General features: G+C 43.1%; 2 protein-coding genes across 6 annotated transcripts in view; one reads left to right on the top strand and one right to left on the bottom strand.

Annotated features, from left to right (window-relative positions):
- DRC7 (dynein regulatory complex subunit 7) overlaps positions 1 to 9,446 on the top strand; it is a 45,878-nt gene extending 36,432 nt beyond the window's left edge. For both annotated transcript variants that reach the window (XM_087971711.1, XM_087971712.1), the window contains 5 exons: positions 671 to 781; positions 3,893 to 4,003; positions 5,849 to 6,043; positions 7,256 to 7,395; positions 9,112 to 9,446. In XM_087971711.1, the coding sequence (XP_087827837.1) occupies positions 671 to 781; positions 3,893 to 4,003; positions 5,849 to 6,043; positions 7,256 to 7,395; positions 9,112 to 9,205 (651 nt within the window). In that variant the 3' untranslated portion in view covers positions 9,206 to 9,446. The remainder of the gene's footprint in view (positions 1 to 670; positions 782 to 3,892; positions 4,004 to 5,848; positions 6,044 to 7,255; positions 7,396 to 9,111) is intronic.
- The window catches only part of LOC113420310 (neural cell adhesion molecule 2-like), a 51,093-nt gene that overhangs the window by 9,749 nt on the left and 24,740 nt on the right, over positions 1 to 16,604 (bottom strand). For 3 of the 4 annotated variants that reach the window (XM_087971732.1, XM_087971735.1, XM_087971736.1), the window contains 2 exons: positions 10,154 to 12,516; positions 9,715 to 10,019 (listed from right to left, as the gene is read on the bottom strand). In XM_087971732.1, the coding sequence (XP_087827858.1) occupies positions 12,355 to 12,516 (162 nt within the window). In that variant the 3' untranslated portion in view covers positions 9,715 to 10,019; positions 10,154 to 12,354. Of the gene's footprint in view, positions 1 to 9,714; positions 10,020 to 10,153; positions 12,517 to 16,604 lie in introns of those variants that run through there. The other variant, XM_087971734.1, reaches the window with a different exon arrangement.

Genomic DNA, 16,604 nt, shown 5'->3' with positions numbered 1-16,604 from the left:
GCCAGCAGTTCAGTCCTGACTGGCTCCAGGTTGACTCAGCCTTCCATCCTTCTGAGGTGGGTAAAATGAGAACCCAAATTGTTGGGGGCAAGAGGCTGATTCTGTAAACCGCTTAGAGAGGGCTATAAAGCACTGTGAAGCGGTATATAAGTCTAAGGGCTATTGCTATTTTCCTTCCTTCTCTTTCCTTTCCTTCTTTCCTTCCTTCCTTCCTTTTGGTTAGAATGCAGAATTGCAAGCAAACTCTGCCCACAGTCAGGAGTTCGACTCTGACTCTGTAAACTGCTTAGAGAGGGCTGTGAAGCAATATGTAAGTGATAATGTTATTCTTTCCCACATGAAGTGGTATATAAGTCTATGGGCTATTGCTATACAGTTTGGTTTAATCTTAAGGCATCAGGCTAAAAATGCGGGCCATGACTTTTAGACCTAATTGAGTGGACGGGGAAAAATGTAGAACATACATTTTATGATCAAATGGAAATATTTTTTCAAAAACACAGGTGCACAGAAAGGGGAAAAAAAAAACGGTCCAGCAATCTCAGGAGCACTGAGTAAATTGTCCTCCCCATCGGCAAATGCCTGACTTGTTTCTGAATCTGCTTTGAATCTACTTTGCTCAATCTACTTTAGGGTTCATAAATCTACTTTCGTGTCCGTTTGTTCTCAGGCAGGGCCTGTGGAGAAGGAAAAGAAACTGTTCCATCTCTATGAAATGCTGATGCAGCTGATCGAAGATGAGAAACGTTCCCGCCATCTAGTGTGGGAATCTGAGATAGAGGTACTGGTGGGGGAGATATATTTTTTTTTATTGCTGGTGGGTGGTGTACAGAGCACTGCCTTCTAGTAAGTCTCTCTGGTTGAATGCAACCTCACCCACTTTCCCTGACTCCCCTGTGTTTGCACACATAAATAGAGAAGTAGTCGCTCATGCTTCTCTCTTAATTCCCTTTTGGTGTTAGTTCCTGTTTCCCCAAGAAGGAAACTGCAATCCTGAACTTTTGATCATTCATTTTTTCCAATCATATGCCTTCCCCATCCTCTAATCCCAAGTGCCTTTAACCTCTAATCCCAAGTGCCTTTGGAGATTCTCAGTCATCCAGGCCATGATTGTCCCAAAGGTGCTTTTTTCATGAGGAAATTTGACTTTCTGGTTTTTCTGGGAAGACGTTTCGCTTCTCATCCAAGAAACTTCTTCAGCTCTGACTGAATGGTGTGGAATGGAAGGATTTATATTCCTTGTAGGTTGTTTGCATCCTTTTAGAGGGTCGTTGAGGCCACTTGGAGGTTTGTCTGTGTCATCAGGGTCACCTGAGTAGTGCAAATGACTGCAGAGCCTCTAATGTGTAATATTTTAGCACAGAGCTCTACAAACTTGGCAACTTTAAGTTCACAAGTCTTAAAGATCTATGCTGGCTAGATAATTCTGAGAACTGAAGTCCACAAGTCTTAAAGTTGCCCATTTTGGTGAGCTTTGTTTAGCAATAGTGAATTTGTGCAGTTCTAAATCCCATTTTCTGAAAGAGTGGAGTAGAAAAGAATATTTGTAGCTCAGGGTTGAACTATGGGGTCTTTAGTGCTCTCTGAGCTTGGTGGTCTTCTTGCAGATGTTTTCATTACCACACTAAGTAGCATCATCAATGCTTTGGTAATGAAACATCTACAAGAAGACCACCAAGCTCCAAGCTAAGATGTATGAAGGCAAATATATGTGTCTCAGGATAATATTGCAAGATCCAATTTGGAGGTTATGTCAGACTGTGCTCCCTCTAAATCCCAAGAAAGAAATACTCAGACTCCATGGTGTAGAGCAGAATTATTCTTTTACTGGAAGATGATGTGGTAGCAACAGAATCAATTCCGAAACTAAGAAACTGGCGGGCAAAACACATATACAAAAGGATAGAATTGTCCCCCCTTCAAAGGATCAAATGATTCTTCCAATTAAAACTTCTGAATAGGATCATGTGGTCATCTCCAGGTGATGATGAGGCTACTGTCAGTGACCTTGACATATTTTTGATAAAAGTTCACAGTTGCGCAGAAAAGGACAGAGGCTAACGAAGAAATGGAAAGTTAAGGAAAAGAATCCACCCTCCCCTTCTTAACCCAGCAAAGGAATGCAAAACACCTCCTGCCTTCTTCCCTTCCAAGATTCCCCCCTCCCACCGTTTCATGGCAGCCGAAAGAGAAAATGGCATAACAGCAAATAAAGAATAGAGAGGGGTGAAGATATCTTGAGGCTGACAGGTTTTGTCTTCCAAGCTTTAGAACTTTTGGACTCATGCTGAAGCCTATCCTCAGGGAACTTCTCCCTAGTAAAGTGTTAGAAAGCTCTAACGTGCTCTGCGAGAGAGAAGTTCCCTGAGGATGGGCTCCAGCAAGTGTCTGAAAGCTCAAAGACAAAACCTGTGGTCCCGGGGATCGATCCAGATTCAGGGGTGGGATTCTACCAGTTCGCACCTATTCGCTAGAACCAGTTGTTAACATTCTAAGCAGTTCGGAGAACCGGCTGTTAGAAGAAATTACTGGGCTAATCCTGGAAGGAAGGCAGGAAGGAAACATTCTGGTGTTGCTTATAGAAACTGCCTCTCCGTTAACCCTGATTACGTTCTTGGCAGGACTAGACTTCCTGTCTCAGGAACTTCTCTGGAGTTATTTTTCCCTCCTTTGCTGGTAGTTTGCTGGTGTGGAGTGACCATTCAAAGTTACAATGGCACTGAAAAAAGTGACCATTTTTCACACTTACGACTGTTGCAGCATCCCCACAGTCATGAGAGGCCAGGCGAGGAGATGCGTGCCTCGATGTGAGTGATGTTGAGTTGGCCACGTCCAGCCAAAAACATGACCATCAAGCCATATCCACCCAGTCACATGACCACCAAGCCACACCCACCAACTAAGCCCGCCCACAGAACCGGTTGTTAAAAAAATTTGAATCCCACCCCTGCCCAGATTGGATCCTGCATGATGCCTTGGTTCATTGCAAAGAGATAGTACGGGTTCTAGTACAGTTCTTTATCAAAATCACAAGATGCACGGGAGAAGTGTTTTAAATGTGACCCTCAACTTACAGCAGTTTCTTTACAAACTGAATGGGATGGAGGACGATGGGGGAATGCAAAGTGGGGGATGACAGGGAGACAGGAACCAGAGCTGTGGTGGTATTCTACCGGTTCGGCCTGGTTCAGGCGAACCGATAGTAAAAAATGCTACCATTCGGCCGAGCCGGTAGTAAAAAAAACAGCTACCAGTTTGGCTGAACTGGTATTTCTTTCTTTTTTCTTTTTCTTCCCGACAATCAGCTATGCTGGAATCCCCTCACTGTCTTACTGCTTCATCCAGAAGGCTTCCTTAAGGCACAGGGGTGGTGTGCTGAAAAAAAAGGAAGAAGCCACGCCCACCCAGTCACATGGCCACACCCACCTAGCCACGCCCACCTAGCCATGCCCACAGAACCAGTAAGAAAAATATTTGCATCCCATCCCTGAACCAGAGGTCTCAAATCAGAACAAACCAACTAAGGATTAAGAATGAACCCTGAGAAGGGAATGGGAAACTACCGAAAGGTGCCAAACCTTGGAGCTGTTTGCAGAAAGGATTGGTATTGGACACCGATAGACTGTTCAGGGAAAGGGAGCCAAGGAAGAGGGGAAAACTGTAGACTTTCCACAGAAATATTCAAAGCCGGCTTTGCTTTTGCTGTAACCTGCTCGCTTGAATTTAGTAAAAAGTTAACCTTTCACTTCAATCATGGAGTCAAGGGTCTCTCTTTCTTAAGTCCCTAGCTGGGCCAGCCTGACAAACTAGTTTTCCTGCACCAGCAGAAGTTGAATGAGATGGTCTTTGAGGTGCTTTCCATGGTCAATTGTCTATCTCCATCCTACCAAAGGTCCTGGAGCTTCTGAGGATTCGAGGAGAGGAAGAAGCTGCTAGCAAGTTGAGTGTCTCCATTTATGACACGGAAAGAAATGAGAAGAGTAAAGAACATCGTGAAACCATAGTAAGCTGGGGTTTTTTTTTTTGGATCAACCTACACAATATTTATTAGCCTTGGAAATTATCAAAACTATAGAGGGAATTAGGGATTGAAATATGGGAATTCTTGGCATCTTAATTGTCATCCCAATGTTCATGAGAAGGTCAGGAAAACTATGACATATAAGGACAGGCAACATTTGTGTGTCCAAGAGCAATAAATATCTCCCAAAGTTCTGGATGATATTCTGGACAAAGTCACAGTGATATTGCAGGAAGAATTAGAGTGAAAAACCTGAATTCACCAATTTTTCCGGTGGTTTTTAGAATTAAGTTTTATACCTGGCCCCATGGATGCTTTTTAGGGCTATGGTTGTCAAATTCTCACAGCACAATTTCTGGGTATTTTCAAAACACCTTTAATCATATAAGTTAAAAGCAGACAAATTAGTTAACAATTAGTAAAAAAGAAAAGAAAAGAAAACCAATAAAAAGAAAAAAAATGGCTGCCAAAAATCTGGCTGTCTTACTGCAAATATCAGGGTGCTTCCCTGTTTTGAATGTTAAATATTTCAGGAATACTTCTTCTCTTTCCCAAGTGCCTTAAATGTACAATATTTTCTGTGCCCTGCATAGACTCAACTCCCGAACAGCTTTGTGCATCTGGGATGCAAGGACGAGACCAGCAGAATCTGTGGTGGTTTTGAGTTTCTTTGTTCCTGTAGAGCAGGGGAAGGAAACGGTGGTCTTTTTTTATGACTTGTGGACTTCAACTTCCAGAATTCCTAAGCCAGCATTAGAAAGAGAGTTGGGAAAATGATCTTGCTGGAGATACATAGGACCTGTTATCTAATCAAAAGGAACTGAAGGGTTTTTTTTGTCTAAACAACAACAAGAAGGGGCCAAGACAAAGACTTCCCTAAAATGCTGAACCATTTTTGTCCAGGATGGTATAAAGCAGGGGTGTCCAACCTTGGCAACTTTAAGACTTGTGGACTTCAACTCCCAGAATTCCTCAGCCAGCTTTGCTGGCTGAGGAATTCTGGGAGTTGAAGTCCACAAGTCTTAAAGTTGCCAAGGTTGGACACCCCTGGTATAAAGTCTCTTGCCTCAGGCAGAAAGTTGGACTAGAACAGTGGTTCTCAACTTTTTCGTTGTCAAGGAGCCCCTTTGAATCCCTTTTGTGGCAGCAGATCCTCGAGATTTAAATCATAACATTTCTTCAAACCTTCCTGGCCTCCCTGTAATGATATGGCGGCCCTTCATAGGTCCATGAACCACAGGTTGAGAACCACTGGACTAGAAGACCTCCAAGGTCCTTTCTAGCATGAGGATTCTATGTTTGATGATTCTATAAGAAGGAAAAGAAGGTGTACCACAATCAGCCTTGCAAGAGTCTGTGATTATAAGGTTCCCCTTGCACATATGTGCTGGTCGTTTCCGGCTCTAGGGGGCGGTGATCATCTCTGTGACAAAGCTGAAGAGCCAGCGCTGTCCGAAGACGTCTCCATGATCATGTGACCATCATGACTAAACACCAAAGATGCATGGAACACTGTTACCTTTCCCCAAAGGGGTCCCTATTTTTCTACTTGCGTTTTTTACATGCTTTTGAACCGCTAGGTTGGCAGAAGCTGGGACAAGTAACGGGAGCTCACTCCATGACGTGGTGCTAGGGATTTGAACTGCCGAACGGCAGACCTTTCTGATCAACAAGCTCAGCGTCTTAGAGACTGAGACCCTTATTCTGTGATTATATCCAGCCTCAGTAAAATCAGTTTTAGCCTTTCTCTGGGGCTGATTTCATGGTGGGGGGGTCTACCCATCGAGCTCCCCATCAAGGATGTTGGTCTGTCCCCTTTCTCTCCAGGAGCGCCTACAGCAAGAGGAGCGCCAGCGCCAAGTGGAGCAGGAGCTGGACTACCTGGCGCCCTTCCTCATTCAAGTGGGAGGCCTTGAAAAGATGACCAAGTGGCTCGCTTTGCGCCTGAAAGAAGACTGCCTGAACGATTTCAAGCATCGTCTCGTGGACAAGGCCAACCTCATCCAAGCACGGTTTGAGAAGGTACCTGGTGGGGGGGGTGTCATTGGACCTTGGGCTCTCCATGGCCCAAACCAACAGCGCCCCTTTTTTGCCTCCTGGGCCTCAGGGAACCCTACTGGGTGAAGCAGTAAGACAGCGAGGGGGATCCCAGAACAGCTGATCATTGGAACAGCTGATCGTTGGGAGGGGAAAAAAAGAAATACCTTAAGGAGTGACCGGGTGAGGGAGAATGCAGTCAGCAATGTTGCGTATGCACAATAAGGACTGACTGGGCGGGGAAGGGAAGGGCAGACGGGCGGGCGGAGAGGAATGGGGCCAGCCAGGGGCACGATTTGCTGATTCTCCGAACTGGGCAGAATCATAACATCCGGTTCTATAGAACTGGTCTGAACTGGTAGAATCCCACCCCTGCACCTGACCCATCTCAAGACCCTCACCTGACATGACCCTCCCATCACAAGACCTGCTGAACACACCATCCCTTATAAGCAGAAGAAGACTGATACTGATATTCCCTAAATTCCACTGAAGATGTTACCTAACTCTGGGAACCAATCCACAAGCTCGGAGAACAAACCTCCACTCTCACACACACACTGTGTTCACTCCTATTGCCAGCGTTCCAGAAAAACCAACTCCAACCCCAAAACTCCGAGACAGCATTTTCTCACAATTCCATTTTATTTGAGTTGTTAAACTGGCACCTCTGGGAAAACCAGAATCTGAGGGTTCCGGGTTTCCCCTCAATAATTAAAAGTCAAAGACTCATCCCCTGCACCCCTCAGTCCATCACATGGCCCAATCACCCTCCGTTCCAACTTGAGACATTCCTCTAATCACTCCTCAACCAGGAATGCAGGATGACATGACCTTGACTGAAAAGGAGAATGCTATTATGTCTAACTACATCCACTCTAGGAAATCCCCCCCTCCCAATTTCCCAGGCACAGGAATGTGGCAGCACGGAAGCTTCTGGTGCTAATATGGCTTCCAAGGCTGTAACTTATATTAGCCCAGGCCACAGTGGGGCTGGCCTGTTCTGTGTTGGCCTACTGTGGAACCCAGTCATTGTCTGAATACTATCTGAACCAGAGCAGTCCATGAAACTGCAATATGGTTTATTTGCAAGGCTTGGTTTTGCCCGTTGCATGCTCACCTCCTTTGTCTTTCATTCATGGAGAAGATTGACCTGCATGTGAACCCAGCCATCTCTCTCTCTCTCTCTTTGCATAGGAAACTCAAGAACTCCAGAAGAAGCAGCAGTGGTACCAGCAGAACCAACTCAACATGACCTTAGAGGATGAAGACGCCTACCTGAACTACTGCTCAGAGGCCATGTTTCGCATCCGCATTTTGGAGCTCCGACTCAGCAGGTATTGTGTGACAAAAGTAAAATTCTGGATTGTTGAAACATGCAGTTCCTCTCTACCCTTGTTGCTTTTTTAGAGAGACCACACTAGACTAGACTAAAGTAGATTAAATGTAACTAGATTAATCATTTGCAAACTCTAGTACATTTAGTGCGAAGAATAGCACCACATTTTCACTAAAAAGAAGTCTGCAATAAGGACATCCATTTAGTTCAGTGTTTCTTAATCTAGGCAACTTTGAAGTTGTGTGGACTTCAAATCCCAGAATTCCCTAGCTAGCCATGCTGACTGGGGAATTCTGGGAGTTGAAGTCCACATATGTTCAAAACATTAAGGTTGAGAAACACTGATCTAGTTTCACAGAATCATACAGCCAGAAGGATTGTTGAAGGTCCTCTAGATCAAAGGAAAGGCTAAGTCAGTGTTCTTCGACCTTGACCACTTGAAGATGTGTGTCAGGTTTCCAAGTAATGAAATCCATGTTAAAAGAAAAATAACAAAGTCCATCTTCAAAAAGATTTCTTTTATTTGGGAAAGTATCAAATTGGCAGTCCATGGTAATTCCAGATCTGACCCAACCCGGAATTACCCCACAATATTAGAAGTTAGAAACATCCCCAAAAGTCACATTCTCCAATAGAAGTAATACAACGTTGCTTGATGTCATAAATCTCCACCTCAAGGGGCCCTAAGCACGGACAGCTCATTTCCCACGGGAAGAAGAATCATCTAGCCAAAATAACTCCCTTTATCTCCACTCCTCCCCCCTTAGGAATGTATCAAGCCCGAAACCCTTCCCCCCATTACTGCCACAGAGAAAATAAGAAAAAATATATATACTAAGACAAACTAAAATGGCTACACTTATGTCAAATTCAGGCTTGACAATGTGTGGATTTCAACTCCCAGAATTGCACATGGTCCACATATCTTCAAGACCTCAAGGTTGAGAAACACTGATCTAGTTTCACAGAATCAAAGGAAAGTCTAAGTCAGTGTTCTTCGAGCTTGACCACTTGAAGATGTGTGGATTTCAACTCCCAGAATTGCACATGGTCATACATAGAAGTGGGCTGGGAACATCTGGGACATACAAAACATTTCCCCTTGTCCCAGGCTGTGCTCACACAAGCTGCTAGACTAGACTAAAATGGCATTGGGTAACTGATAACTTAGCTTATGGATGGTTTCAGATCATGTGAGCCAAGCCAACTTATTAAGTATAATAAGATTTATTTTATTTTAGATGTGTGTGGTTGCTTATCTTAAACACAACTTTGGGTGGCTCACAACACTAATAAAAAAACCATAAACCACCAACCATAATTTGGTTTGATTCTTAATCATATTGTACTGATCTTTACCCCAAATCTGCATTTACCAAGAAATGAATTAGTCTGTTTTTTTGTTTAGCTACCGAGATATTTGACCATCACATCTACTGCATGTCTAATATTTAAGATTTTCTTAAAGAATAAACCCAATCAATTTGCTGATTTGTTCCCTGGAGGACTATTTTAGAAAAAAGGTCTATTTAAGGATAGAAATAATGATATTGACAACAAGGGGTATTTCATACATAGTACATAGCTAGACGCTATGCTTATGATTTGTAAGCCATTAGATATGGCTTACATCATGAAAAAAAACCCAGTCAGCATAAGTGATAACATACAATTAGTGGAATTGGGACAGTAATTGCTTGTCTTTCTTCATCAGGCATAAAGAGAGAGCACCGCTGAAATATATAGCATTAGAAGAGAAACTTTCCAAAGATCCTCGTCTCTCTGAATATCTCAGATTTTATGTTTAATTTTTCTGTGAGTCATTTTGGGGAAGTGCTCCTCAAAGGCCAGATGAAGTTAATGAAACTTCCGAACAGCTTTGAAAAACATTTTATTTTTCTCAAGCCACTTTCTTCCTCCCCATAAATTTTTGCAACTTTCTGGTTAAGAAAGCATCAAGGAAAAGAAACTTTAATTCTTTGAATCTCTCAATGGAGCAATACTTTAAAAACCACTGGGTTTTGATAGCTAAATATATGGGTGAAAGATAGTAAGATAGTCTTCTTCTTCTTCTTCTTCTTCTTCTTCTTCTTCTTCTTCTTCTTCTTTCTTCTTCTTTCTTCTTCTTCTTCTTCTTCTTCTTCTTCTTCTTCTTCTTCTTCTTCTTCTTCTTCTCCTCCTCCTCCTCCTCTCCTCCTCCTCTCCTCCTCTCTTCTTCTTCTTCTTCTTCTTCTTCTTCTTCTTCTTCTTCTTCTTCTTCTTCTTCTTCTTCTTCTTCTTCTTCTTCTTCTTCTTCTTCTCCCTTCTCCTTCTCCTTCTCCTTCTCCTTCTTCCTTCTTCTTCCTCTTCTTCCTCCTCCTCCTCCTCCTCTTCCTCCTGCTCCATATTTTGTTGTATGTTCTGTGCTAAATTGTTGTGCTTCCTACTCACAATGACAGGAAGGCATGTTGTCTGTATTCAATGGGGTCAGAGGGTACTTTGACTATGAGATGTCTAAATTCTTCCTTTCTCTAATTTCATCATTAAAGCTTTCCAAATTTCTTGTGTCTATGCCGTTTTAAATGATTTCATGTGATTGTACATCAATACATTGAATATCAAATTTAAATCCAACGTTATCTCCTTCCTTTAGAACAGGTGTCCAACCTTGGCAACTTTAAGACTTGTGGACTTCAACTCCCAGAATTCCTCAGCCAGCTGGCTGAGGAATTCTGGGAGTTGAAGTCCACAAGTCTTAAAGTTGCAAGGTTGGACACCCTGCTTTAGAACATAAGAGAACTCACTGTCTGAATTCTGGGAGTTTTCCTCTTGCTACTAGTTCCTGCTAGCTCTACGCAAACTGCTGTAGTGTCACCGAAGCAGGATAGAACAAACTCATGAGCATCCCGAAAGCCTCCTAAGTGTGCAGGCTAAAAAGAGCAGTGCAGTTTGGTAAGCTCTACTGGAGAAAGCAGAAGGAAAAGGGTTGCAGGAAAGATTAGAGAAATGTGGTTGCTCGTAAACTTAATCTACAATTAAGTCCACAAAGAATGTAGTAAACATCTGTGATGCCATAGGAACCTCAGGAGATTCTCAGGAGGCAAAGGCCTGCATAGGTAGTCAGAATCAGAACAGGAGAAAGGGACCTTGGAGGTCTTCTAGTCCACCCCCCTGCTCAAGCAGAAGACCCTATACCATTTTAGATCAGTGACTGTCCAGTCTCTTCTTAAAAACCTCCAGTGATGAAGCATCCACAATTTCTGGTGGCAAGCTGTCCCACTGGTTAATTGTCCTCACTGTCAGGAAATTCCTCCTTAATTGCAGGTTGCTTCTCTCCTTGGTTAGTTTCCATCCATTGTTTCTTGTCCTGCCCTCTGGTGTTTTGAAAAATAGATTGACTCCCTCTTCTTTGTGGCAGCCCCTCAAATATTGGAATACTGCTATCATGTCCTTCCTAGTCCTTTTTTTCTCTAATAGCCTTACCCAATTCCTGCAACCATTCTTTGAATGTTTTAGTCTCCAGGCCTTTAATCGTCTTAGTTGCTCTTCTCTTTTTCCAGTTTCAACATCCTTTTTGTAATGTGGTGACCAAAACTGAGTGCAGTATTCCAGGTGTGGCCTTGCTAAGTGGTACTAATACTTCACGTGACCTTGATTCTATGCCTCTGTTTATACAACCAAGGATCGTATTACCTTTCTGGGCTGCTGCTGCACACCGCTGGCTCATATTTAAGGGATCATCCACCAGGACTCCAAGGTTCCTCTCACAGATACTGCCTTACAATCATTTGTTTGGCAACTGTTTGAAATTGCAAAAAGTTACTTACAGCCAATCCCTGCTCTTACGATTGTCACGAGCACCTTCGCACTCATGTGATCAGAATTCAGGCACTTGGCAACTGGCATGGATTTCAATGCTTACACCAGGGGTCCCCAAACTTATGTCAACATCCTTGTGAAAATTACTGCAAATTAGCTCCCCTCATACAATTTTTCAGGTGTGAGAATCCACATTTTTGGCCATGCTACCACTAACACAGTGAGATGGACGATCTGTCAACAATCCAACAGAGCATCTCCAATTGTCCCCTCCCTACCCCCAACTCCAAAACTGTTATTAATGTAAATCCCCCCTTCCCTACCAATTAGGAAAATGTAACTTCCTTTTCATCATCTGCTGCACTCAGTTTTCCTGCAGAGGTGAGAAGGACGAGAAGAGGACATTGAAAAGAAAAAGAGAAGGACGCATGTCGGAAAAAAAAGACTGGGTTCCTTGCCAACCGTTGCTCTAAGCCTCACTTCCTGCTCCCTTCAACCATGCCTGGCAAACAGATCACTTCCAAGGGGATGCATCCCTTGAGAGAAATTTCTAGTAGAAACGGATCAAGTCTGGGAAATGTTCAGTTGCCGTATTGTTACAATTGAACGATGGCCCTGAGAGGTTGGCTGCAGAAATTCAGATGACCACTAGATGGAGACAAACTTTCTTGCCTTTTTCTTTTCCTTGGTCTTTCCTGCCACCTTGTGTTCTTCTGTCATTTTGCACAACTGAAAGCCCCATTCAAGTGTAGAGGCTTGCAAGGATTTTCGCTTGTCAGCATCAGAAGCAATAAGAATATTGCCTAGATAATAAAAAAAAGAGAGACCCTTTCACTCCAGTGGAGAAGATTCTGTCCCAGTCCACCTTCCAGGTGCTGAAGCAAAGATGCTTCTCCATAAAAGATGATCCTTTCACAAGAAGGCTCTCCTCAGGAAGGCATCGTGTCTAGATACGCCATGATGGTTTCAGTTTAGAAGACAGGGTTGTCTGCCTCTACCGAAAGGGGAGGCAGACTGCAATTCTTCCATTCATGGATAACAAGTGAAGACTTGTCAAGGGCAATTGGCTTTGAAAGGAACCATCCGTTTCATGGTAGGACATATCTCAGGAACTTCTGAAGACGACTCATCTCCAAATACCTCCTCCTGTCCCCTTCTCTCAGTGAAGGCCTGCAGGCTGGGTCCCTCTATCTCTGTGTTCAGGCCGTTTTGTGCCCAATCTCACTTCTGCATACACAACTTCAGTATCTGGTTGAGCTTCCCTTTTGTGGAATCTGATGTCAGCATATGTCACATCGCTCGTTCGCTTGGTCAAAGTGTGCTATTAAGAAAGACAGGGACAGGAGAAGAAGGGTGGTTTTTAATTATGATATGAAAATCAGCAGATTCTCTAAACAGGAACTAAAAAAAACCATCATGTGTTCTGAGACACCACAAAGAAACTGGCTCTCATAGACCATTTGTCAGAAACAGACATTACAAGAATGGTCCATATCATGTAGGTCATCTAATCCACCCCCGCCCAAGCAGGAGACCCTACACCATTTCTGACAGGTGGCAGTCCAGTCTCTTCTTGGAAGCTTCAAGTGATGAAGTTCCCACAACTTCTGAGGGCAACTTCTGTTCCATGGGTGGATTGCTCTCACTGTCAGAAAATTCCTCTTTATTTACAAATTGAATCTCTCCTTGCTCAGTTTCCACCCATTATTCCTTGTCTGGCCCCCAGGTGCTTTGGAGAATAGCTTGACCCCTTCCTCTCTGTGGCAGCCCCTCAGATACTGGAAGACTACCCTCCTGTCTCCCCTGGTCCTTCTCTTCCCTAGACTAGCCATGCCCAGTTCCTGCAACCGTTCTTCGTATGTTTTAGCCTCCAGTCTCCTAATCATCTTCTCTGTACTCTTTCTAGAGTCTCAACATCTTTTTTATAATAAATTCATCCCCCTTTGGGATTTATGCAATGAATGATAAACCACCCAAATACCCAGGATTGAAGCAAGAAATTACTATGATCGCACTCCTCCCTTAGTTCACTTCCAAATCCTACACAAAAGTAAAGAAAATTAAGCTCTACACATTGCATGAAGGCAGCCATTATTACGAACATAGAGAGAGGTTTGCAAGCATATACAGGTAGTCTTTAACTTTCAAACATTCATTTAGTGACTGCTTGAAATGGCAACAGCACTAAAAAAAGTGATTGATATCCCCTTTTCACACTTATAACGGTTGCAGCATCCCCATAGTCATGCGATCAAAATTCAAGTATTTGGCGTGCATTTAGAACAACTGTAATGTCTTGGGGTCATGTCATCACTATCTGCAACTTCCCAGTCAACTTCCAACAAGTAAAGTCAATGAAGGAAGCCGGATTCACTAAATGACCACATCACTCACTTAACAACTGCAGGAATTAACTTAACAACTGGCAACCACTTACAAACTGTGGCAAAACGTTTGTAGGGTTGATGCTGACTCAAGGGTCTCGTCTCCATTTCAAAGCCCTTAAGCCAGTGCTGTCTGAAGACATTTCCACAGTCATGTGGCCAGCATGACATCATGGGTGCTTTCTGCCCACTGAAGTGGTACCTATTTATCTACTTGTATTTGCATGCTTTCGAACTGCTAGGAGCCATGGTGGCTCAGTGGTTAGAATACAGTACTGCAAGCTACTTCTGCTGACCACTGGCTGCAGTTTGGCAGTTCAATTCCAGCTCAAGGTTGACTCAGCTTTCTGTCCTTCCAAGGTCAGTAAAACGAGGACCCAGATTGTTGGGGGCAAGATGCTGACTCTGTAACCCTCTGGAAAGCACTGTGAAGCATATATAAGTCTGTGCTATTGCCCTTCTATCTATTCATCCATCCATCCATCCATCCATCCATCCACGATGAGCAATGGCTAAAATGCAGTATTGCAGACTGACTCTGTCCACTGCCAGGAATTCAACCCTGACCAACTCAAGGTTGACTCAGCCTTCCATTCTTCCGAGGTGGGTAAAAGGAGGACCCAGATGGTTGGAAACCATAGGTTGACTCTATAAACTGCTTAGAAAGGGCTGTAAAAAGCACTGTGAAATGATATATAAGTCTAAGTGCTATTGCTATTGTTAGGTGGGCAGGAGCTAGGCAAAGACAGGTGCTTACTCCGCCATGCAACACTTGGGTCTTGAACCCTGGACTGTTGGCTTTCTAGTTGATAAACTCAGTGTCTTTAACCACCGAGCCATCGTACTACCCAGCCAGGAAGAAATGTACTTGTGAGATTCTGTCAACGTAACTTTACTACGAGGATAGAGGATAGAGGATATTGCTGCTGGGTGCGATTCTTGTCTGGACTACCTCACAGGACTGACAATCAATCATTAGTTGCATCATATTAACCCTGCTCCTGATGCCCCAACATGTGACGAGAGGTCAATGTTCTTTTAGAGTTGCAAATGTATGCAAATATTGTATGGAAATTGTGCTTTCTGTGAGACTAGAATGGGGGGATTTCCCAGCAAAATGATAGAAGCTTCTGAGGGGGAAAACTATTAATAATACAAAAGGCGAACTACCAGAGATTCATTTTGAATCTCTTTTGATGGCTAATTTAGAGTGTGACAATGAATGGGGATATAAAAATAGTGACTGAAAAGAATATACAGTACTTTGGCTTCTGAAAGACATAAATCTTTTTCAAGAACAGGCACGATTCGGATGCTTAAGACTTTGTTCATACAAAGTCACAATTCAGTGATTGTAACTTTTAAAAGGGAAAAAAATAGCCGTTTTAGGTGTGGATGGAAAGAGATGTTGTTATGAAAGGAAATAATAGAAAATTGCAACGGGAAATTAAAAGTGGTTTTTGAGAATAACCTCAACTGGATAGTTCTAGTCTAGTGAAAAGAAAGACTAGAGATGACATGACAGCAGTCTTCCAATATCTCAGGGGCTGCCACAAAGAAGAGGGAGTCAACTTATTCTCCAAAGCTCCGGAGGGCAAGAAACAATGGATGGAAACTAATCAGGGAGAGAAGCTACTGGAATTAAGGAAAACTTTCTAACAGTGAGAACAATTAACCAGTGGAATGGCTGGACTTCAGAAGTTGTGGGTGCTTCATCCCTGGAGGTTTCAAGAAAAGTCTAGACAGCCATTTGTCTGAAATGATATAGGGTCTCGTGCTTGAGCAGGGGGCTGGACTAGAAGACCTCCAAGGTCCCTTCCCACCTCTGTTATTCTGTTCCATTCTTAATAAAGACATAAAAGTAAGAACCGTTTGGGGTACAAACCAAGCATCTGTAAGATGATATTTTATACAACGTAATAATCGGTTTTAAAAGAAAAGGTAAGAGAAAATACAAACGATTTTGGATAAGTTGAAAAAAAAGGAAGGATTATTTGAAACTGTCCAGAAAAGACAACTATTAGTCACCAGATCAGACTACTACAGCAGCAACTAACTATACTAACACTGAGATGGAAATAAAGCTGAACTCTGCAAAACAAGGACATTTTGAATTTGCAAATAAGTTGGGGAAATGACGGGCACATGTCTTACAAAAAGAGAATGAAAATGAAGCGACCATACTAACTGACAAGAAAATGCTGTAATGACAGATAATGCAAATATGCAAAAAGAGTTTCATCGATACTGTACTTTATATACAGGTCAAGAAATACTTCTAGAGGAATATTTACATAAACAGAATTTCCCGACAATCATAGAGAACCAAGGCAAGCGTTGAATAGAACTATAAAAATAAAGAAGCTATTAAAAAGACTAAAACAGGAATGGCATCTGCTCCAGAAGTCGTTCAGTCTTACTATCAATGCCTTGAGGATGAACTTTTACAATCTTTAAAATGGGTAATATTTTACACAATGGAAAAATTCTGGATACTAGAAAGAAGCTTCCTTGTTCCCCCTGCCATATATGGGATTGGTGGTGGGGTTCAAATTTTTTTTACTACCAGTTCTGTGGGCATGGCTTGGTGGGCATGACAGGGGAAGGCTACTGTAAAAGCTTGCCTTACTTATCAACTGTCTTCCCAGCTGCAGCTAGTGAAGGGAATCAAGGCCCTTTCCTCCCCCGTAAGCCATGCAACTCACATTGCTCTCTTCTCCATTCCTCCCTGCGTGCCTTAGGATGAAGAGGGGGTGGGCCTGGGTCTTCCTCTGAACTCTCTCTCCCTTTTTCTGCCTCTCCCCCTGCTCTGCCCAGCCGGACTTTGCCCTTCTCCAGCCCCCCTCACAGCAAAAATAGCCACATTCCCATTTCCTGTCATCTGTCCGGCTTCCTCCTCGGATTCAGACTCTGACAGGGGCATGACATTATCCATCTCAACAAGATCAATCTTGTGAGAAGGTCACAAAAGGCCATCACATGACACCCCCCTGGACACTGCAACCGTCATAAATATGAGTCAGTC

This window comes from Notechis scutatus, chromosome 9 (genome assembly GCF_049901735.1).
Source record: "Notechis scutatus isolate UNSWTSFEM ecotype Mainland chromosome 9, rNotScu1.2, whole genome shotgun sequence".
Lineage (NCBI taxonomy): Eukaryota > Metazoa > Chordata > Lepidosauria > Squamata > Elapidae > Notechis > Notechis scutatus.
This window is presented reverse-complemented; position numbering and strand designations above follow the sequence as displayed.